The following is a 24,814-nucleotide window of genomic DNA, read 5'->3' on the forward strand; positions in this document are numbered from 1 at the left end:
ATAACAACACACAAAATAATAGTAACTACCTGGGCCAGGCGCAGAGCATCTGTGCTTCTAGTTCTCCCCCCTCTTCCACCACCGCTGTTTTCATTCCCCACTCACCCACCACCGTTCCCCCCCCCAGCCTGCTGCCACCGCCACCATTTTCTTTGGACACCCGCCTGCCACTGCCATCGTCATTTTCTTCCCCACCCGCCCTCTGCTGCTGCCCTTTTCTTCCCCCGCCCATCTGGCCATTGCCATTTTCTTTCCGCCCCTTACCCACAAACCTTACAACACAACATGAAAACATGAGATTAAAAGTACACATTGAATCACAACAGACTAAAAAAAGGGGGTGGGGGAGAAAAATGCAAAATACAATACAAAAACAATTATTATTATTATTTTTTAAACCAGTTAAAATCAGATCACATTTTTTAAAAATTTAACTGTGTGCCCCTGCAGCTCATTCAATATATCCCAGTCTGCTAGGAACCATGTAACATGATGTGCATAATGTAACTCAATGGAACTTGTGGCAGGAGTCAAGCAATAAAACTCAGTTGTATTCCCATTTTGGGTTTTTTGATGCTTTACCCGGTTTAGAGCCTATTGCTGTATCCTTCAGGCAATGTTCCCTCTAACAGGGATTGCCAGATGTTGTTGACGACAACTCCCAGAATCCTCAAGCAAAAGCCATTGAAGTTGAGGAGTCTGGGAGTTGTCATCAACATCATCTGGGAGTCCCTGTTAGAGGGAACATTGCCTTCAGGCTTGAAAGATCCAGTGTTTTTTGAAGCAGCAGGCCCTTTAAAACAAGTGAGTGGAGAATTTCAGGTGCAAGTTGGAGACTGGAAGTTGGCATGTTCAGATGGCACACCTGCTGGGAGTATGTGCTCGCAGGGAACCTCTGGTTCCCGTCTTACTTTCAGGTGATCATGTGAACCAGCCCTATATATAGTGGGGTCCCACTGTCCCTTTCTGCAATGTACAACATATTTAGAGCTTTCTTGAGAAGCAGGCAGATTACACATGCATTTCAGGCTGTAAGATTAGTGACTTACTGTTGAAAGGAGGCTGGGAATCTTGTTTGGCACTGTAGATGTGTCCATCCACCTTTTGTAATGTTTTGCGTAACCACTCCTTCCACCACACTGCAAACTGCCAAATAGCCATGCAGTACTGTCCCCTGAAAGACTTTAGGCCTACAATTTAACACCTGCAACTTGAAACATCACAAAATCTATGCCACGTAGGGAGGAATTTTCTGGTATTAAAAATATGTTTATCTGGTATAACACTTAACAATTAAACGTCATTCATTGCACTTCTGTGTGTGCTGTAGCCAAGACGGCTGCCTTGCTCACCTAACCCTTCCCCCAGCTCTGTCTCCTCTGCATCTAATATCAAACATTGTGCTTTTTCTGTGCAGGAATACAATTGGGGGGGCGAGGGGGACACAGGCTACCTGGTGGGGCAGTGCCGGGATCGGGCCTGATCTTGGCACTGCACACGAGCAGCCCTACCCAGGTAGGGCTGCTCATGTGAACAGCCTTAGTGAATATTATAAAGTGCTTCTTTGTGTTTTATAATACTGTCAAGAGCTTTAGGGTTGTTGTTTTTCTGACTAGTTCCTGTTAAGGGCAAGGATTCATTGGTGTGGCTTTGAAACATGACGTACTGTCTCATGTTCCTTTATTGGAAAAGGAACATGAGATGCATGAGCCACATAAATCTCCAGTCTGCCTTTGGCTGCAAACATATGAAATGGCAAAAAGGGATCTTGTGTCTTTCACCTGCTGATAGTAGCAGTGGTTATTTTAAGTGTAGTCAGCACTGCTGGATTCTTCACAAATGGCAATCCAATAAGCATACTTCAGGGCAGATTTATTACAAACATATGATAGAAAAGTGTCCAGTCAGAGCAGTCTACCACATTTCCCCCCTGAGAGCTCTGTTTGCTTGATTATAATGTGTTAGTTTTAGAGTGTTGGCATTAAGGTGTTTCTATTGAAAAAAGGGTGGGAGGGAGCTACATATTGTAAGCAAGATTGTTTGGCACCATGATTTGGAGGCTCCTAAGGTGCATAAGAATTTCAAGTACAGTACTCAAAATGAAGGAGCAGGGTAATGAGCCCATCTCTTAAATTATGCAGTGCTAGTATTCACTCTCCTAGGATTTTGTGTGCATTTCAAGCAACTTGCTAACTATGCAAAAGGAGAGAATGGAGATGATTGAAAAGGGGTGGCTGGGGTAAAGCATTTTCAGTAAGAATGAATGAACGAATGAATGAATGAAGAGAAAGAAAATGGACCAAGTTTAGCATGCATGGGTTTTTGTTTTGTTTTGTTTTTTGCTTTTAGATGGAGGATGGGAAGGGCAGAATATAGTTTTAGAAAAGGCAACTTCATCTCTCCTTGGCACATAGTGGTATGATCTAGTTCATGCAACCTGCTTATTAGTTTTTGCCCTTTGTATGAATTTCATTCTTGATTTAACATTGCACTCTACAAATTTAGTGAATGCAGTCACTTGGGGCAATCTAAAAGAACCACCAAAAGAACTAAATCTGAAAGGACACAGGGGGATAGGCTGAAGATCTCCAAGCTGCCTAAAACAATAGCTTTACACAGAATAATGAATAAATTGCCCCATTAAACCTAGACCGAGTCTTCTGGGCCAGGCTCATCAGCGATCTTTGGGAACTGGCGCTCTTTAACTGGACTGCTAAATGTGTTCTTAACCCATGGTTTTGTTTGCTTTTAGAGGCAATGGGTCTTGGGAGGCCATATTTGTACATTGTTAACTGGAAGGCAAAGTCAAAAGATGGATCATTTGAGGCCAGTGTCCATTTATTGTAAGCAAAAAGAGTGAGCATATTCTTGTAATAGTCAAAGCACTTGAATGAGAATTGAGAAACTTGAATGTCTTTCCCATTAAGCACAAACTTCTTGCTACTTAGCCAGCTATAGGGATCTGTAAAATAAGAAACCACCCTAGACATAATGAATTGCTGCCATATCTGAGTTTTCAAGCACCATCGAACAAATTTCTTTCTAATTCGAGTGAAGGTTTGGTTGCTGGGCAAACCCATTTTCTCCCCTATCATAGTTGTTATTGGGTAATAGCCTGCTATTTAGACAATGGTTGTGGTCATGTAAGGGAAGAGTGTTTGTGCCTCATTCTCCTTCCCCATCTGATATTTGCCAGAACTTGGAATAAACATGCTATAAGGTCCTATTATCCTGTAGTAGCCTTAAAAGAAATTCCTGGAATTAGTTCTTGTTTTGAAGCTTCTGTTTGTGCAGTCGCTTCCCCCTCAAAAACACTTTTTGAATTCTCTCCTTTTTCAGTTGTGTGCTACTGCCTGCACCAGGACCTTTTTTCATCACCTTGCCAGGAACACCTCTTTGTTTTTTTCTTACCTGGAATTGGCCTTGACCTCCTTCTGCCCCTTTGCAATTACAGATAATGTAGGGAACATTTACAACAGGGAACATGTAAACACTTCATAAATTTGTCACCTCTACACTAGTTTGCATTCTTGGTGGCCCAATAACGTTCTGGGGCTGTTGCTGGACGAAGCAGCACTCATGAAAAGTCACCTATTTGTGAGAACAGCACCCCTGCATGGAAACTGGCTGTGGCTGTGCAAATTGTTGTGGCTGCACATATTTCCAAAGGTACATCTACCCCCTCCCCCAGATGGAGGTGTTAGTTCTCACAAATGCTACTTCAACATTAATACTGCCCAGTCACGTCTGGTAATTCCCACATTAGGTGGGGACTGCTGTAAATATGAACTGTCCTATATTGTCTTGTCAGGTGTTATGGAGTGTCTTACCACTCCCTTACTTCCTTGTGTTTCTGGTCAGGTGATGAACTCTGTTTACATTCTCCTCACAATTTAGCAGCACAATGTACCACATTGTGGTGTATATATATTGTGGCAAGTTGTCATTGGTTGTCTATGTTCACACAAGATCTCTTGAGGTCATTTATATACCGTATTTACCTGAATCGACGATGACACTGAATTTAAGATGACTCCCCTTTAAGAATACAGGTTAAATACAGGTTATATTATATTGATTTAGATTTATTATTTTTATTTATTACAGTTATATACCACCCATCCAAACGGCCCTGGGTGGTGCACAACAACAAGAATAAAACCCACAAATCAGTCCTTTTAAAAACAATAATTACAGAACAATTTAAAAACAGCATAAAACCATTAACAATTCAAACAGTTTTAAAACCCTGGAAGGCCAGCCAAATGGATAGGTTTTAAGGTCTCTCCTGAAAGCCAACAATGAACTCATACTACGGATTTCTGCTGGGAGTGCATTCCACAGCCCAGAAGCAGCTACAGAGAAGGTCCACCTCTGAGTCGCCACTAGACTCAGTGGTAACTGGAGACGGACATCCTCAGATTTATAATTTATTTATTTATTACATTTATAAACCACCCCATCCAAAGGCTCTGGGCAGTGTACAAAAAATTTCAAAAGACATAAAATCACACCATTTAAGACATAGTGCTAAAAACAATATAAAAACAATTCAAAAACAATTAACACCATTTAAAACTAATTAAAATACTTTTAAAACAATTTTAAAACCTTGGAAGGCCAGACCAAACAAGTTCTTAGGGCTCTCTTAAAGGTCGACAGCGAGCCTAAACTGCGGATATCTGCCAGGAGTGCATTCCATAGGAATGCATTCCTGATGACCTTAACGTGCGGCTGACCTTAATGGGCATTTAATGGGAATAATGGGAATAAGTGGGGATCATGCAGAAGAAGGCACTCTCTAAGGGAACCCAGACCTAAGCTGTTAGGACTTTAGAGGTAATAACCAGCACTTTGTATCTTGCCCCGAAACATATCGGCTGCCAGTGCAACTGTTTTGAAAACAGGCAGAATATGGTTTCTCCGGCTTACCCCAGATACTAGTCTGGCTGCCAGATTTTGAGCTAACTGAATTTTCTGAACTACGTACAGAGGCAGCCACACAGAGCACATTGCAATAGTCAAGACTGGAGATTACCAGCTGATGCACCACTGTTTTGAGGTCATCCTCTTTAAGGAATGGACACAGCTGTCATATCAGCCAAAGCTGGTAGAAAGCGCTCCTGGTCATAGTCTCTACCTGAGATACCTGAGTGAGGCCTGGGTCCAGGAGTACCCCCAAGCTGTGTACCTGTTCCTTCTGGGGGAGTATAACCCATGTTTACCTGAAAGGAAGAGGAGTCTGACTTTAAAATGACCCCCTGATTTCTAACATTAAAGAACTTGGGAAACTAGTCTTGGGTTCAGGTAAATACACTAATATCCAGTGGGTCTTGGACACTTCTCCACTAAATTAGGTACTACCTGGCTTTATTAACGTGGGTCAGAAATGTTCATTTCCTTTCCCCTCAATATAACGGTGTAGGGAGGGGGGGGATCTTTTTTTGCATTTGATTCTATTCCTTTCCCTTTTCTATGTTTCCCAAGGGCGGTAATATTGAGAGTTCAAGATCTTACTTTTCATTTTCATCTTCTTTCAGTCTTATTCCCCTTCAGGATTACTGAAGCAGTTATAGCACTTGCCAAGGAAAAGAGTCTGCTTTATGGGCGGAAGAAGGGTAGATTATTTACTTTCTGAAAATAACTTCTTTCCCAGGTGTTTGCATTAGCATTTGCAACTAGTGTACAAAAACAACAGCTTGTCAGGGTCAGTAATAGCAGCATCAAAATTTCTTGTATTTGCATGCTACATGATGATAATTTTTCTACACATTTTTAATGAATCCCAGAAGCTCTTTTTTCTCACATGATACCTTGTTAAATATATATGGGTGATGTGACAGTATCTTGGAGTATATGACTCTTCCTCACCTTTTTGTTCCTCCCCTTTGTCATATCAAAGCACTGGAATTGAATCCTTCATCAGCTGAATTGTGTGAAGAAGAAAAATTGATTTCAATAGTCCATTGCTGGTAGCCACTAAAGTAGCATGGGTAATCATTTGTAGTAGCTCCTGTGCTGCCTGGAGCTGTGTGTATGCAATTTAATGCTGTATTTTTTATTTTTTATTTTTTTGCTTTTGGATGTTTGCTGGATAAGTTTTATGATGATTTTAGTGATTAACTTTGGTATATGGTAATAATTGAACTTTTATATGTTGTTAGTTCCCTTGAGCACCTCTTTTGACTAGAAATGTGGCATACAAATATAAAGAAACAAAAGAGGCGACAGAAAGGAAATAAAATGCTTTAGGCTGTTTTATTCCAGCTGTTTATGTTCTATGAAGAGCTAAACAAACTAGTTGTAAGATTTAAAGCACATGTACAGAACATATGGCACCCATCCCATAAGTCAGAGAAATAAAATCTTCAGACAATGCTGCATATGATGTCTTAAACCACTATTTATTTAGAGAGTCCTGGATGGCTTATACCTAATCTTCTCATCCTTGGAAAAATGGTTCTTATGATCATCTTCTCCAAAAGCTCATGGGAGCTCTCATGTATCTTATCAAAGACAAATACCATTTAGGGGAGACCGGAGAGCTTCGTGCCTCCCCTGCCACAGGAAAATCAGTGATAAACAATCCTTGTTGTTGCTGATCAACTTTTCCTTGGCTTAAGCTTCATCTTTGTTTACATAATGCAGTTGAGGTCACCCATCACTGGGAGTCTATAGGAGGTGAAATGTAAATTTTGGCGCTGGTGAGCTACACATGTCTCTTCTGTGGGACAAGAATGCTTTGGGGAAAGGTAGATTTCCAAACACCCATGTACTCAGTAGAAAGGGATGAATTGTGTGTCTGAAGGTATTCTTTTTGTAACAATGACAGGCAGCAGAATGGTCCCCACAAGGCATTATATAATCCAGATGAATGGAAACACTGAGTGAAAATTGGAAGCATGGAAGGAATAACAAGGGACAGTTTAACACAATACCCAGTGGTGTGTGCATGTGGTTGTTGAAAAGGGAAGAGAAATGACTTGGGCAGTGTGCCTTGATTATGAAGGGCAGCTTGACAAGTGGAGAAGGTTTGGGTCACCCAGAAAGCTTTGAATTGGCTTGAGTCATGACTCTCCTTGCCTTTATGGACTTCTAGTTTTCCCCACTCAGCTTTGAGGTTTGAGTCATTTCACAGGAATGTTTGCACTTTCCACCATGCAGAGTATCCTCAAGTTGTAATATTTCATTAAACCCAGTCTACAGCATCTTCTTTTATGGAGTCTGAGGGCAAGGCTTTCTGTGAGTTATATATTTTCTTTCTCAAAAAACTAAAAGTGTGTGAACAACCAGAATTAGTTGGACAGCCGGATGTTTATTTATCTTGTTTGCAAGGTAGAACTGGCTTCGTACTATCTCTCTGACAGTTCGACACTGAGCCTCTACTCTCCAGCCTAGCATTTGTTTTGCCAGCCTGCCCAGGCCTAATTACATAAGGGTATAGCCTAGCCTTGTCATTTCTTCATATTGTTTATGGGTAGTTCATAGTTTGGGAGCAATGTTCATAGCAATAACTTACTTTGAATGAAATTTGTTCACACATTTGTGTTATGGTTAACTATTGATCATAAAAATGAAATCTAAATGGGAAAGGGTAAATTTGACATGAATGATAAACGCTAAAGGATTTTAATATGTACCATTAATCAATATGTCATGTATTGATACAATTAATAAACTGCTTTTCAGCTCTATGTTAGATAATTAAGGTGTTGTGGCTAGATGTCCATAATTAATCAGTAAGTGGAATAATGGTCCTTTTGCCCCACTGCTGCATTGAATGATTGTACTGTCCATAATATCATAAATCAGGTAGAAAAGTGGCAACCTCAGTGTTGTTAGATCTGCAGTTTTACTACCCAGTTTTACTATTCTGTTCACTGATCAAGAAAATATTCAGTCATCCTAAAACCTTTGGTTTAAGATGAGAGTTAAGATGCTTAAGTTTTGACTCATGCTCTAAAAAGCATGAAAGTTGCTAGTTAAGTTGCCCATCTTAACTTCTGCACTATAAAAGTTGTAAAGAATTTGTACAGTCTTGTATATGATGATGGCTTTAAAAATGAGGCTCCATGCAGCCACACTTTGCTCTTGGTCTTTCAGCTGAATATTGGAATGTGGTACAACTTCCCCAATCACTTCCTAGAGATGCCCCTGATGAATTTCTGCCTGAAGCATCTACAAGGCACAGTGCTGGTTGATTCCCCCTCTCCTCCTGTAGTGAATGTAGCTAAACCTTTGTAGTCTTATATCACTGCCATTAGTCACTGTACTGTATTGCTTTGGCACTCTCATGCTTCCTGAAGTGACATGAGAAGAGCAATTGGGGTAATTTCTGGTGACGTGCCCCACTTTCCATACCCAACAGTAGTAAAAGGAAGACCTGATCATAGGGCATTCATGTCAATATTAGAAGCAACTAGAAGTCTCAAAAAGAAAACAGATAGTAAAACTCAATATGTTTGAAGAAGAAATGCCTGCATGTTTTTTAGCAATACATGGTTTTAGCTTTGTTTACTGTGAAGCTGTACAAATGCCCCTTCTTTGCCTGCTAGATCCACAGAGGGAGGTGCAGAAGACGCAGTTGGCTTAAGCAAGAATGCTTACTGTAGGTCTGTTCTCAGCAGGTTGCTGTAGATGGCGTGATTTGCTCTAACCACAGGTATTCAAAAGAAAATTGTTATATGTTCTCAGTGAGCACTTATGTTAAAAGGCTAGTTGCAGTAGGAATTTGCGAACATGAGTTAAGACACAGTATACAAAAATCAATTATTGTGCAAACCTTTTAAAGTGAGCACTTTACATTATTAACAGTCACTGGGAAGGGTGGCTTTCTCTCCAAACCATAACACAAGAGGCTCCTGCAATTTAACAATTTTAGGTAGGTCTATACTTGACTTGGCAATCAACATTCCTATTGTGGATCAAGATCAGCAGTAAGTGTACTAAATCAAAGAGTGTTTCAGGTTGCAATGTGAGCATATCTTGTTTTAAAGACTTTGCTCCATATAATATCAGCTAACAAAATGTCTGTCATTATGATTAGTGGAATATCTGTTACAATCAGAACTCCTGGGGAAAGGGATACAACACCTTGCAGATATATCAGTGCCATCCAAGGTTAGGGATGAGGGCAGGTGTGGAGGTAGGCCAGCGGAGACCCAGGTTCAGCCTGCTGCTACAACCCCCTAGCCCCTTCCCCTGCGTTAGATGTTAGGGTCGTCAGATGCAGGTAGTGAATGTTAGCCACACCCCCTGCATTGGACAGTGTGCAGCCCTGTTTGCGAGCTAAACTACGCCCCCATGTCAGCTGCAGGCAGCATGGCTGGGGCACGAGGCGCGGCCCCTGAAGGGTGGCGGCCCTGGTTCTTTGAACCCATTCACGCAATGGTGGCTCCACCCCTGGATGAGGGCATGATGGTTTTACTTTAGAGCAAATTTGGCTTACCTTTTCCCAAAGGAACAACTATTCAGTTGGTCCCAGAACATGGTCTGAAGGCACATGATACAGTTATGTCACTGAAGCTAAGCAAGTCTAGGTCTGGTTAGTGACTGGACAGGAGGTAGCCTGGGAAACTTATATGTGAACCTCCTGTAGAAGAAACGTAGGATATAAATGTAATAGATAAACAGTATGAGAAAAAGTAAAAAGTTGTATTTGGAAACACCACTTGGGTTGATGCTAAATGTACTCCCTACCCTATTGACCTTTGAGTCTTCGGCTTCTTCTTTGAGCATAGTTCCATCATGCATTCTCTTCTTGTCATAATTGATTGTGGAAGAATGGTGGGACCACTCTGTCATGCATAGGTAGATGTGTGTCTGTTTAATAAAAACAGTTGCCATTGAAATACTATTTCCACAGCTGCTGGATTATGCACATCTGTGTAAATCTGACTAACCATTTTTCTCCCTCTCATCCTTATAATAAGAAACACTGTGTTTTCATTCCTTCAGGAATATATTTTTGAATGATTTCAGGCATGATGTAGTAATGTTATAGGCAATTCTTTTCTTAAAGCTATATTTTAGCTGAGAGCTTCACTGTAGTATTTTGTGTGTGAGTAGCCTAGACTTAATAGCTTATGATTGTCCTGCTTCTCAAAAACTGATGACAGTTAACTTTATCTCCCTTGTCATTTCTGAACTCTGGCGACGGCTGGCTTTAAGATGCCAGCAGCTGAACCTGCATCAGAAGTATGCGTATCTGTGCTTGTTGTGCTATGCTATTCTTCAGACCTTGTGGAACAGAAATCTGCCTCTAATAGAGTTGTTTAGATCCCAAGAACTGGAATGAAATTTCTTGGGTGAAAGGAGCAGTGGCATGCTTTGGACCGGACCTCCGGGCTCAGGTCTGGTCCTCCATTGGGGCGGGGAAGCCTCCGAATGTCCCCCGGGCCTCCGTCATGGTGGCATGTCCACCCGTGCTGCATCTGCAGCAACTGAAATAGCGGTGGCTATGAGCATGGTGGCCTGTGGGTCTGTTCGGTCATGTGTGCTCCCTGGCAAGGGGGCACCTCCAAATGTCCCCGTGCCACTTGCACTCTGCTGCGTCCGCACAGCTGGCCATGTGCATGGGCCCCTTGGTGTGGGCCATGTAGTGCTCTGAGTTGGGGAGGGAGGCCTCCAAGTGGTGGTGGGGATGGGGCCGTATCGCTGCCACCACCAGCAACAGCTATCTGTGCGGGCTGGGCAGCCATATACAACACAAAGAAAGAGCCACTGCCTGTTTTATTTGTTTATTTATTTGCAGAACAAATAAATTTTATTTATTCTGTTTATTCTGTTGGAGAAGGGCCCTGCTGCCAGCCCTCCTGGACCACCCAATGATCTCTCTCTTCCAGTTCCAGCACTGGAGAGAGAGATGTAAGGGGGAGAGATGCAGGGGGAGGAGAGATTGGAACTTCCAATCCCCTGTAGTGGGATGGTGGTAGCTGCGATCTCTTCACTTGTGTGATGGTGTGCTTGGGCCTGCAGTGCCGGGAGGGGGGGCTGGCCATAAGCAGCCCACTCAAGATGCTTCTACCCAACCACAGCATGTGCTTGCACAGGAGACAACTTTCCCTAGCCAGCAAGCGCCACTCGGTGGTACTGCTCTTCAGCCTGGGCCAGATGAAGAAAGAGCAGTGCGGGGAAGGGAGCTTCAGACTCTAGCTTCAGGGCACAGTATAAGCAAGGGAACACCTCCACTCCTTTCGCAGGGACTCAGTGGGGTGTAGTGATGTGCATGGTCCGGAGCAGTCCGGACCAGCACCAAAGGGGAGCCTATCTTTTAGGGCGGGGAGGGCTTGTTTACCCCTCCCGCGCCTCTTTGCCCCCGCCAGTGGCCGTAATCTACTGTAAAATTGGGGCGCTGGAAACCAGCCGCCCCAGCCGCCGCCGCTTCCGCCGCCCCCCCGCGAGCAAATTAGAGGAAAAAAAGGCTACTGCCTACAAGGAAGGGCTACTGCCGCCCTGCCGCCCCCCCACCCGCCCCCCGCCGCCCCCCCACGAGTGCTCACCAAGTTAGAAGAATTTAGAGAGGAGCTCGCGAACAGAGCTCCTCTCTTATCGAAGCCTCCGGCCCAACTGGGGCCTTGGGCGCGTGCGCACGCGCGCTAGAGCTCTTTATCCACTAGAGCTTTTGCCGGAGGCCCGGTCTACCTGCCGGGAGGAAGCCGGGTAGACCGGGCCTCCGATCGCCGGAGGCCCGGTCTACCCGCCGGGAGGAAGCCAGGTAGACCGGGCCTCCGATCGCCGGAGGCCCGGTCTACCCGGCTTCCTCCCGGCGGGTAGACCGGGCCTCCGGCAAAAGCTCTAGTGGATAAAGAGCTCTAGCGCGCGTGCGCACGCGCCCAAGGCCCCAGTTGGGCCGGAGGCTTCGATAAGAGAGGAGCTCTGTTCGCGAGCTCCTCTCTAAATTCTTCTAACTTGGTGAGCACTCGTGGGGGGGTGGCGGGTGGGGGGTGGGGGGGCGGCAGGGCGGCAGTAGCCCTTCCTTGTAGGCAGTAGCCTTTTTTTCCTCTAATTTGCTCGCGGGGGGGGCGGCGGAAGCGGCGGCGGCTGGGGCGGCTGGTTTCCAGCGCCCCAATTTTACAGTAGATTACGGCCACTGGCGGGGGCAAAGAGGCGCGGGAGGGGTAAACAAGCCCCCCCCGCCCTTAAAGCAATACCCCCCCCCGGACCCGGACCAACCAGGGCAGAACCGGTCCGGCAGTTCGGCCATTCTATAGAATGGCCGCCGGACCGGTTCGGACACACGCCTAGTGGGGTGGTAGGAGCAGGCGATGGGGTGACAGCTTTCTCCTGGCTTACCCAGCTCTGCCTTGTCTCCCCCCTCCCTCATACACCTCTTTGCCCTAGCACAAGCCACTCGCACCACATGTAGCGAGTGTATATTTGTTGCGCTGCCCCACCCAGTTTGTTGAGGCTGCTCCCGGAACTTTGAGGTTTCAAAGCTTTGACATTCCCCCAAATATCAGGTTAAAAAGGACTGGTACTTTTTGCTGGTTTGAAAAACCTCAGTCTAGTGATTTTTGAATAATTACTGTTCAAAATCTTCATAATAATGAGAAATAACGAAAAGAAAATTAGGTAAGAGCATAACTGAGTCTGCCCACTGGGAATTCTGGAACCAAAGTTGGGAGGGGCAAGTCTTGGCAATTTTTAGCATGTGACTTCCTGCTTCTGAACATAGGTGCCTGATAAGCAAATCTATGAGCACTCTGACACTTGTATGGCTAAACAAGCATTCTTCCCGCTCCCTTTCCTGTCATGGGCATTTGTTTTCTCCCTCTGTTCCCTTTTTTCTTAACCCCACCAAAGGGACTGTGGACCCCATTCTAGGAAGTCCTGAAGGAGGAACCTCAAGGAAATCAATCAAGGAGGAACCTCAAGGAAACCATTCCCACCCAGCACTATCACTCTAGTGTAGACCTCTCTTGAACAAGGAGGTTTTACATCAGGGCCAAACTGCCAGAAAATATGGAAGCTTCACTTGGCCATACTTAAGAAATGAAGCCTCAGCCTCATATTCACAGGAGGCTTGGCTCTCAGGTAGAACATCAGTGTCCAAGGGCAGTCTATACCACAGTAAAAGTTTGTTGGCACTGGGATGGAAATGGTTTTGGGGATTTCCCTGCTGCACTTCTTTGGAGCTTTCTGGAAGCATGCAGATGAGCACTGTTAGAAAGAGGATGCTGGGCTGCAGTAACCATGCCCTTTCCAGTAGCACTTGATAACTGAATCTGCAATTCTACAGTACATGTACACCTAGAAGGAAGTCAGTGGGACTTGCTTCCGTAAAGTCAATGGGACTTGCTTCCATAAAGTCAGTGGGACTTGTTTCCATATAATGAGGGAACAGTTAAACAATCCCTGAAAAAAGGTGTTGGGGAAGGGGAGAATCATGGAAAGGTCCTTTAAAAAATGTGAGTGGAAAACAATATAAAAATCCTGTGAGGTAAACCCACCAGCACTCCACCAAACACAGATTGTTCTCAGATAACCTGACATTAGCCAAAGCCTCCCACAGGGCATAAGTTGTGTTAGTATATTTGAAACAAAAATGCCAGCAATCCAGCAAGACATAATGAACTCAGTGGCTGACATAATGAGGAACATTACTCAAAAGTTATCCTACTGAAATTAAAAGAACATGTTAAGGAATGCCTAATGTGCTTGCAACTTCAATGAGACTAAATTGAGTAAGCCATTATCCTGTTAACCATTAACCATTAAGTCTATGCTCAGTCTAAGTCTGTGCTCAGAGGCTCATTTGTGTACAACTTTTAAAATATACTACTTTCTAGACAGAAGGAAAAGAGACAGACCCATTGGCCACCTTCAGACATCTCACGGAACCAGAATTAAAGGTTGCCAGCAGACCTGTAACTTCTGTTTCATGTGATGTCTGAATGCATGCAACTGTGACTTTGCAATCAAACCACAGGTTCCAGTTTACTTCCCAAACGAATCTGGAGCTGGGATTACTCCTCAGTTTCACCACTCTAAACCTCTGTTAGAAGGAGCCGATGTGTTGTCTGCATGCATCCACTGCTGCTTAGAGACGTAAGTTTGGGGCAGTATAAAAACATGTTAAATATAAATAAATAAATAAATAATAAAATAATAAATATAACTGTGGTTACAGGTTTAAGCAGCGGCTGTGACCAGTGAGAGGCCGGCTCAGAGCTGCACCAACAGCAGTTACGCTCTAGGGCTTACCCCACAATCCGTGGTGTGTGTTCTCTGACTGAGTGCCATGCCCCTCCCCACGCTCTTCCTGCCAACAGTCTGTCTGTCTGCCAGCATGCCAGGCTCCATGCCGCTCTTATAATTAAAGGGCCATTAGCACTACCAGGGGAGAACTGATTGAAGTTGGAAATCACAGCCATTAATCAGACACCACAAGCTTCTGGCCAGTTGTGAGCGGTTTCCTGGAGCTGTGAAGTTCTCCCCACAGCCTTGCCACAGCAAGTAGCTTGGAGGACCAGAAAGAGGGAGGGAAACTCTTAACTTCCCTTTGGAGTTTCCCAAACCAGGAATAGAGGATTTTCTGCTGTGTGATCCCCAGTTTAGAATTTGATCTACAAACTGCAGTTCTAAGCCAGTTCTTGTTATGTCTGAATGCAGCCATTAAAACATGCCAAACTTTATTAAAAGAGGGAGAAGAGCCCAGGCCAGAAGAGCTCATATCAGCTCCGTCGAGCTCTACTATAGTAGCCCCCAGAGAAAAGGCCCTGTAAAGCTGGGGGGGCGGAGGGCTGCTGCTCAAGGCCTGTGTGTCCTGAATGGAAGAAGGAGAAAAAGAAGACAACGTAAGGGAACCTAAAGGTTTCTATCTCTTAAAAAAGAATTGGGGTTCAAGACTGGGGTGCTTTGTTCTCTAGGGGCCTCATAAAGCAGAGTATAAGTTACTAGATATGGTGCAATTCAGGCACAATTCAGAGGATTAAGGCCTACTGTTTCAGTCAGATTGGCTTAAGGCCTACCACTATTTTGTTGAAGGAAATTAAATCAAGCAGTAGAACTGTGAGGTTTATGGGAAATTTCTGGGAAGATAATCTATAGTTTTGGGCATGGTTATTGAAGCATTTGTTATTTTTAATTTTGTGTTTGTTTAAGAAAAATGAAAAGAAAAAAAAAAAAGAACAGATTTAAAGTAACCACAAATTACTTGCTTCTTGTTTTGTACTTATTTACTGCTGAATAATCATGAAGTGGAATCACACTGTCACTATTACTGAATTCTGAATTCACTAATTTCTTTTAATTGTGTTTTTTCTGGCGGGGTGTGTGTGTGTGTGTGAAGGTTTTACAAAATTTTTGGTGTTAAACATCAGGAAGTTCTACCTTGTGGTTTGGGTAAGCTCTTCACCATAGTGCCTAATCAGATCTCCCCTTTTAAAATGCCTGGAAATTCGGTAATCCAAAAACCTTTGGTTTAAAATGAAAGTTAAGCTGATTTATGTTTTCATGCCTGCTCAAAAAAAGAAGGAAATTTCAAGTTAAGGTGCCCATCTTAACTTTTGTGCCATATAAGCTTCATGCACTCACACTTTGCCTTGGTCTTTCAGGTGGACATTGGTCTGGGGAGGGATGCATCCAGGCAGACATTTAACAGGTTCAGTTTCCCTAATCATTTCTTAGAGATGCCCCTGATGAATTTCTGCCTGATGCATCTCACAGGCAAAGTGTGGGTGCATGGAGCCTCATTTCTAAAGCCATCATCATATACCAGACTGCACATTGTTTTTATAGCTGACATGGCGTGGAAGTTAAGATGAACACCTTAACTGCAATTTCAATACAGAAAGAGAGAGAGAGAGAGAATGAATGTTATTTTCATGCACTCCATCATCTTCCTCTGTTGCAACCAGGAAAAGATATCAAGATTAGTTCACCCTAAATGGATCCTCTAGAATCCCTGTATGTCCACAGCTTTCACTCAGATATTTCTACCAATGCTGCTCAATGAATGTTGGAAAGCCAGTGTTTTGCATTCAGTATTGCTTGTAGGAGTGAGACAAACTCCCCAGGGTTAGACAGTTGCTCTATGTGAAATTCAATAATAGCCAATGTGAAAAGCTAATGAAATAAAATACGTCACAGTGTAAATGGTAGCAAAATAAATTAAAGGCAGCTTTGAAATAAAAAGGACAGCCAGACTAATGACATTTTTGGAACAATTAAGTCTAGAATGCTGAAAAAAATCGTTTGATCAGCGACTACAGTAGATGAAGAAGTCTGCTGGATTCATGTATTTTTTTTTTTCATATTAAGAGCAAGCTAGATAATCATACTTGTTTTATGTGCTTAACCTTTATACATTTTAAAACGATTTTCCTTATCTTCATTTAATGTGAGCCTTGGATAATTTAGATCAATACCATTTGAACATTTCCATGGTTTGGATACAGTGATATATCTATACCATTCGCATTAACTGAAGGAAGTGAATAATTTACAACCTTTCTATTAGCTAGAACTGCTTTTATGATGTGTGTTGGGAATAAAGAACAGAATTAATACTTCTTGTTCAATTGTGCAAGTATACATTAAAAAAAACCTTTTATTTTGCCTTTAAAGTCTATATGGTCTCTAGATCACCTAGAACTCTGATTAATCTATAATAGGGCTGATTTACATATTGAGGAAAATCAGGTGGCAGAATCTTTCTGTTCCATTCTCCATTGTGGGTTGTTGTGAGAAAAACAATAGGGGTGCACACCAACCAAAAATTGTGGTTCGGCTAGAATTAGAATGGAATTCAAGCCAAACTGCATGATGCCAAACTGGTTCAGCTGAACCGATCAGCCATCTGGTCCATTTGACAGAACCAGTTCAGCGACTAATGTGAAGGGAAATCCGGTGAGGATTCCCCTTTACCAGTAAAGGGGTTTGTGTCCTGGCTCCTGTGAAGGGTGGGAGGTAAGTAAAGGGTCTTCTTACCCACCAAATGTAGCTGGTGCCGCCGCTAACGTCCCCCCTTGGCTCACTCTCTTGCCCCTCAACGCCCCCTCCCCAGTGCAGCCCATAGGCCAAGTGCTTGAGATTCTCCCTCTACCAAACTGCTTGATCAGTAGCAGCTTGAGAGGAGATTGTGTACATCTGGGCTATGGGTTGTGCCAGGGTGGTGAGTGGTGGCGCGGGCAGCACACTTGGTTGGGAAAAAGACCCTTTAACTACCTTTCTCATCACCCCTCCCGCCGGCCACCTGTTCAGCGCTGAACTGGTCCACCTGAAATGGGTTTGGCTTGACTTGATCGTGGACCAAACCACCCCCAGTTCAGTCGGTGATCAAGCTGCCGAACCACTTATCCCTATCATGTGATAATTTTCTACTTGTGATTTTCTATTTGTGGGGTATTGCTTTTGGCTGTTGTTGTTTTTACATGAGTCTCATAACAAATACAATTGCCGCTGGCAATCTGAAATAGCATAATTCAGGAAGGACTACAACATGAATGTGTAGTTTGGTCCATACTGTAGATCAACAAGGTTCAGTAGATACCACCAGATTGTTAAGTAACTGTAAATGTTTGATTGCTTGAGGTCTGTCAGATGTGGCAACCCTCTTTCTTTCTGGGCTTACATTGCTGCTCTAACTGAAGCTTGTGGGTTCTCTCTATACCAAGGTGGGCAAACTTGGCCCTCCAGCTGTTGTTGAACTACAACTCTCATAATCCCCAGCCAGCAGTTCAACAACAGCTGGAGGGCCAAGTTTGCCCAACCATTGTATAGAGAAAACCCACAAGCTTTAGTTAGAGCAACAATGTAAGCTCTATTCCATCTTTTTTATCTACTGACCCTCATTCTATCACATGTTTTTGTTGTAATATTTTGTTCATCGGTCTTCCTGTCTTCCTGATTGAACCTATTATCTCTGTTCTGCTTGTTTAATTTTTCTTTCTTTACACTTTAATCCAATTACACCACTACGTGCTTCCCTTCACTGGCTTTCTCTGTTGTTTTATATTGTTTAAACATCTTCTTTTAACCTTTCACTCCTTTCATGATCTTGTTCTTTCTTCTCTATTCTTGTTGATTTCTTTCTATTCTTCACAGTTTCACCGTTTGTTCATCAGTCATATTAAACCTCCACCTCTGTGCTAATTCTTGTCTCTGTGTCTTTCGCTCTTGGTTCTAACTAGGGATGTGCATTTCGTTTCGGATACAAAATGTTTTGTGCACGAAACAGGCCATTTCGGCTGTTTTGTAGCCAAAACAAAACACCCAATGCTCAAAACAGAAAATTTTGTAGCCAAAACAAAACGTCCCTGTTTCAAATACAAAATGTTTTGTTGTTTCGGCTGTTTTGGAACTCCATTTTGCAATCACAAAAAGTCTTTCTCCTTCAGTCTCCATTTTGAGTTTTGACATCTGTTTGAATTTCCAGTACTTCCAGCCTGCAGATTGGCCAGTGAAAGCATGGGCTGATCTGCTGGCAATTGCCCCCTTATTCCTTTTAAGCACATTTAAGGGTAAATTTTACCCTCATTGGCCAGTGGGACAGTGTGCATTTCACTGTTGTGTGTAGATCAATTGCTAGGGGAGATGTGGATGTGCATCTCTGTTGCCAGATTTGGCTTTTTTTAAAGCCAAATTTTGGGTTATGACCCATTTGACTCACGAGTATACCCTTAGGTTCTGGCCACCCTGATGTGCATGACCTTTGGAAATCTGACTGATTTTTTCCAAAGCTCTGCTGTTGTTGATGTGTGATGTTGATGTTATTTGGAGTGGATTTGGGGCAGAAAGGGGGATTTGGGGGCAGAAGAGTGGTTCAGGTGGTAGTACCCCAATGGGTGCCTGCTGCCACCCAGATTCCAAAGGAATTGGGAAAAGGGCTGATTTTTAAAGAATTTCTGAAGTTGACATGTCTTTGGGGCAGAAAGGGGGCCTGAGGGGCAAAACAGTGGGTTGGGTGGCAGTGCCCCAAGGGCTGCCTACCACAACCCAGATTCCAAAGGAATAGGGCAAAGGGCTGATTTCTTAGGAATTGTTGAAGTTTACGCTTCTTTAAGGTTCCCCCCCAGGGAATAATGGAGGTTTCAGCAGACCCATAACTCCACCTGGGGGTCACTGGGGTGGCCAGGAGCGAGTGGTGGTGTAGTGCACATAGGGTGCAAACCACCTCCATGGGTTGCTAACCTATGGGGTGCTGGGTTCTGTTGTTTCTAAGGTGTTCTGAGTGTAGATTCTCTGGTAGCATATGAGATTTTCAATGACAAACCATGAATCCACTCTCATATGCTACCAGAGAATCTGAATCTGCACTCAAAACATCTCAGAAACAACAGAACCCATGGGTTAGCATAGGGTGGTTGGCACCCTATGTGCTCTACACCGCCACTTGCTCTGGGCCACCCTGGTGCCCCCCAAGTGTAGTTATGGGGCAGGAATTATGGAGGTCCATCATTCCTTATGGGGAAAAACTTTACAGACGCACAAACTCCATTACATCTTTAAAAATCAGCCCTCTGCACTATTCCTTTGAAATAATTCTGGCAGCTTCCTTGCCCCCACTGGGCACTACCACCCACCCTACTCTGCTCTGGACCACCCCTTTCCCCCCACCATGAGGCTATACTTTTTTCTGAAACCTCCATTCTTCCCTATGGGAAAAATCCTATACTTCAAAAATTCACCAAATATCAGCCCTTTGCCCAATTCCTCTGAAATTTGGGTGGTAGTTTCCACCCATTGGGCACTACCACCCGCACCCACTAGTTTCCCCCCGGGGCCATTTTTTAAAATCCAAAACATTTCGGATTCGGATTTTGCAATTTTGCACAAAGAACAAAATTGGCGTGTTTTGGATTGGCTGTTTTCGAACAAAGAACAAAATGGGGGTGTTTCAGATTTGGGCCAAAAACAAAACAGAAAAACAAACAAATCACACAACCCTAGTTCTAACCCCTGCTAACTTGTCAAAGAGGCACCTTTTAACATGGTGATTCTCTTTATTTAGCAGGGGGAGAGTAACTGGCCCTATCCACCCCCAGCACAGTTCCTCCAGTAACTGTTGCTGGTGTCTATTTCGTTTTTTTTTTTTTTAAATTGTGAGCCCTTTGGGGACAGGGATCCATCTTATTTATTTATTATTTCTCTATGTAAACCGCCCTGAGCCATTTTTGGAAGGGCGATATAGAAATTGAATAAAGAAATATCCATGCCCTTATCCCTTCTAAATATTTGAATGGGCTTTTCTTTGTCTCACTTGAAGGAGTTGTTTAAAGACTTTGATCTCTTTTTTCACTTGCTATTCTCTTTTGATTCCATGCTGGGATTCTGTATGGGCACCTTCTCTTTATTATTAGTGTTATTATTTAGCAACACCATTAACATTGGCTTTAACCATCAACTTTAAATCATACTACCACTAACAATTTGTCAAGGTCTTCTTTAAAATGCTGAACATACACATGCCAGTAAAATATATGTGTGTGTGTGTGTGTGTGTGTATACACACACACACACACACACACCTGTCAGCAACCTGCAGATCTTTCATTTTGGATGCGGTATCCTCAGTTTCTTGCCAGACTGAAATGAAGTAAAGGCTGCACAGATGACTGATAAATATCTGTGGGACACCTTTATTGTATAGAGACCTATAAAGGCCTTTTAACAGGCTTGGCTGCTTGAGTGGGGCTTGAAGCTGACTGTTCACATAGCTGTTCCCTCCTCACCTTGTAAATGTTTACTGCAAACAACTTTTCAGTATTGCAGGTCAACATGACAGCCGGCCTGCGGGCAATGTGAAGAAGCTGTGCTTAATTTAAATTAGAAAAATAATTGTTGCCGTTTAATGATCAAATCCCAAACATGTCTTTAGTGTTGAAGGGGAAGAACACAGTATTGAAGTCAAGGCAGAGGAAGAAATGTTAAGCTATCTGGCCTCTCAGTGCAAAAAGCTGTATGCAGTATAATGAACTTCCATTAAAAGACTGGCCAATTATTCTCTCCTTCATAGTTTCAAGATTTCATCCCGGGTTGTTCATTCTTGTTGCATAAAGCACACCTTATTCTCCATTTAGAACACTGAACTAAGGATATAGTTTGAAACATGAGGATATGATTTGAAACACATGGGGATACATAAAATTAATGTCACTTTTGATCAATCATTCCAGAACTGGGGCTTAGAATCATACCCTGCCCTCACCATCTTAACCAAGATTCTGCTATGTTAACACTTAGATGTGAAGTACTACTGATTTCTAAATAAATATTTCCATGGTAAGTAGAAGCAGGGTCCTGGGCATACCAGTCTAGAAGAGAATTTTAAATTGAAAAGAATCAAAATCATAAAAGAAACACAAACATGGAGATGACCTTATCCAAAAATTAGTACTTTGCCAACTGCAATATGGTTCCTCCCATCTCAGAACTGTCTCTGTCAGTAGGCATTCTACCTCATCATTATGGCAAATGTCTTATTTTCTGGAAGAACTGACACCTGAATGTGCTTATTTTCCTCTTCCCTCCCCACCCCTTTTTTTACGTTTGCATTGTCTATTAAATGGTATGCCACTATAGTATTTTAAATTGTAAACTGCCTTGACTGTATTGATAGAAAGGTGGTACATAAATGTAGTAAGGTAAGTACATAAATGAATCAATACTGGATCATTGTATTGTGCTCAGGCGTATTGCTTGACACACTATACATATGGAGACATCCTTCAGTGATTTCTGAAGAGGTTTCAGGGAATGGAAAAGTCCCCAACGTTTTCTAGGTAAACTGCTCTCTGGAGAGGAACAAGCAAAAAGGTTGAATTAGATTTGGAAGATGAATTTGTAAGTTGTAATTAAAACATAATAACCAGTAATAGCTCTACAATCACATTATAACAGCAGCATAAAATGAATACAGGCATTCTTAAAAACAATCCTCCGATTAAAAATCCTAGTTCAGCTATAACTACGGTTCATAGTCTCACGGTTAAGTCCCTCACTAGCTCAAGAATGGGAAGTGGATTTCCTGCAGAAAGCTTGCTCTTCCACCATTGTATCTGATAATGGTGGTGCTGCTGCAGAAGAAGAATCAGCAAGTGGTCATTCTGAGGACCATTTGTGAGAGGAAAATGTAGCAATAAAGATAGTTCCGTACTTTCCTTTTTCTTGCTTAATGTTTAATAGAAGACTTGGGAAGAGGTGATTTAAGTCACAGAAATGTGGTGGTGGGGCATTAATACCCACTCCCTGCAGTCTTGATTCAAACTCCACTCCTCTGGATGGCTTCTTTTAATGAAAGAAAAAAATGTTAGGATATTCGGTTCTGTCTCTCCTGTGTTACAGATAGTCTGCCCTTAATTCAATTAACTGTATGTGTTTTACTTGATTAAACTTTCATATGAGCAATAGTTCTAAAAGCAAACAGCCTTTTTTGTTTTTTTAAGGTGATTTGCATGTGTTGTAGGCAAGGCATACTCTTAGAAGAGACATTTTCTCTATGGAGACTGGAGGAGGAATGCCTCTTTTGAGAAGGTTCTTGTCATCTGCAATTTATGTTTTTGTATAAAAATAATTGTTAAAAATCTCATTGAGGCAATTTCTTGGTCAATCAAAAGGGTTTGCAAAACATCTGTTAATCTAACTGATTATTTGATTAAATGTTGCATCTTTAATTAAAATTTACCACTAAATATCATCATTAGTATACATTTAATTAGTCTGGTGGTGGGGGGGGGTCTTGGTTTTTTTTGTTGTTGTTCTCACAAGTGACTTATAGAAGAAGTATCCTCATTTATTTATCCTTCCTTATAAGCAGGCAGGCTTTTTTTGAAGATTCATTCAAGAGAAGCCTTGCTGAAGATTTTGATATGAATGTGTGAGACAGGTGAATTCTGCGCAGATGTCCCAATATTAAAATCCTGATTCAGCTGAGAGCTACCTGAAATAAAGTCATGTTCATCTGCTTCCTACAAGGTGAAGGATAAGGAGGATTTGGGGCAAGTCTCTTAGGCAGGGACTTCCATAACTATGGTGCAACCACTAAGCACACTCAGGGCAGTTTAAGATAATTAAGATCACAAAATCTTAATTTTGTGATCTTAATCACAAAAGAAGGGAATTCTTTCAGAAAATAGGGCTCATGCAGTGGAGGTTTGTGAATGTTAGATTGGTACTTTGATTTGGGTCCAGAAACAAATGGTTAACCAGTGTAAATAATTCAACAATGTTGTTATGCACAGAAGATGCAACTAGAGTATGAACTGACTCCTAGCAATAGCTGCCACACCACCTGAAAATCCACAAACAAAGGTAGGAGTATATCCATAGGCCATGGGCCTGCAAGGAAATAGGGTCATTACTGACTCTCTGAATTAAGTTTCCACCTAAAACCATGTGTTCTACCTTGTGTGGATTCAATGTACTGGCCGATTACCAATTGCAGACCAGTTGCATTCAGGGACTCCACTACCTTTTTATCAGGTTTAATGGCCATCAGCATATTGATGACATTGTACTCCAAATCCTCTGACAACCAACCCTATCAGAAGTTTAAACGCATAAGAGGCATAAAGCCTAATGGAAGCCCATGGGAGAAATCCCATGGGTCAGAACAGGTGTACCGTTGGAACAGTGCTGGCCCAAGCATTGGTGGCATCCCAGGTGAAACATGGCTTTGGAGCTCCCGCCTCCGTTGCCCATGTGGGTGTCCCACCACCCACCCAGCCACCTACTCGCTCTCTTCGCTGCCTCTGCCTTCTGCTCCTGCCACTGCTGGCTGCTTCTGGCCAACTGGCCTGCCATGGCAAGTTACAATGACTTTATTGTGCAATGCAGCAATGTGGTTATAATGCAGTATGGCAGGCTGGTTGCACAGAAGCAGACAGCAGTTGCAGGAGTGGTGGGTGGAGGCGGTGAGGAGGAGAAGTTGGCAGCTGAGTGACAGGGATGGGGAACATTCACTCATTCGCCCACCTACTTGCTCCGACAATGATGGGAGGTGTGTGTTCATGCTCACCCTCGGGCACCCATGCAGAAGGGACATGACCCTGGCCATTGGTGGCCCTTCCCACTTGGTGCCTAGTTTGCCTAGTGGATGGGCAGGGCCTGCTTCCGAAATCTACTTGACAGATGATTGCTGAACTACTGCTATCTACTCCCAACATTTCTGTACATTTCATTGTTCCATCAATGGCTACTAGTCAGAGGGCTGTGGGCCACCTCCGGTCTTAAAGGCAGGATGGCTCTGAGAATCAGTTGCAGGGGAGTTATGGCAGGAGAGAAGGCATGCCCTATACTCCTGCCTGTGGCTTCCAGCAGCATCTCGTGGGCCACTGTGCGAAACAGGATGCTGGACTAGATGGGCCTTGGGCCTGATCCAGCAGGGCTGTTCTTATGTTCTGTATAGTCCAGAAAAATGCCACAATCAATGGTATCAAAACACTGAGAGGCCCAGAAAGAATAAATCCTTTCATTTGGTTCTTGGCATAATTTTTCATCCTTTCCATCATACTTCATGGACTTTCCATTACTGTTTCAGACCTGAAGTTTCTTTCCCAAGGGTCTACTAAGCTAATTATATTGCTTTGTTTGATGCATTATTGAGACCAATTGATGTAGCTTAATTTTCCTTCCATTACATCTGGTCAAAGCTTGAATGACTAATACAGTTGTGAAGTTAATAATGTTGAAAATACATATATACATTCCCCCCCCTTGATAATGTTTTGTGGATAATAGATTTCTGTATGGTATAATTTTTATGTCACTTTAAAAAAACAGAATAATGAAGATTATAGTTTTTTTAAAATAAAAATGACCATGATATTATTGTAGCCAGGATTTTAAATCTCCCAAACTTCTAGCAATTTGC

General features: G+C 42.9%; 1 protein-coding gene across 11 annotated transcripts in view; it reads left to right on the forward strand.

The window, feature by feature from the left end:
- The window catches only part of GRM8 (glutamate metabotropic receptor 8), a 791,912-nt gene that overhangs the window by 303,332 nt on the left and 463,766 nt on the right, over positions 1 to 24,814 (forward strand). The window contains exon 1 of one of the 11 annotated variants that reach the window (XM_053256777.1): positions 13,946 to 14,049. The exons of 8 other annotated variants lie outside the window; for them this stretch is intronic. Coding sequence is in view for 2 of the 3 variants with exons in the window: in XM_053256772.1 (XP_053112747.1) it covers positions 14,624 to 14,798 (175 nt within the window). In the remaining variant the exon portion in view is untranslated. Of the gene's footprint in view, positions 1 to 13,945; positions 14,050 to 14,240; positions 14,815 to 24,814 lie in introns of those variants that run through there. 2 more of the 11 variants (XM_053256772.1, XM_053256775.1) reach the window with 2 other exon arrangements.

This window comes from Hemicordylus capensis, chromosome 5 (genome assembly GCF_027244095.1).
Source record: "Hemicordylus capensis ecotype Gifberg chromosome 5, rHemCap1.1.pri, whole genome shotgun sequence".
NCBI lineage: Eukaryota > Metazoa > Chordata > Lepidosauria > Squamata > Cordylidae > Hemicordylus > Hemicordylus capensis.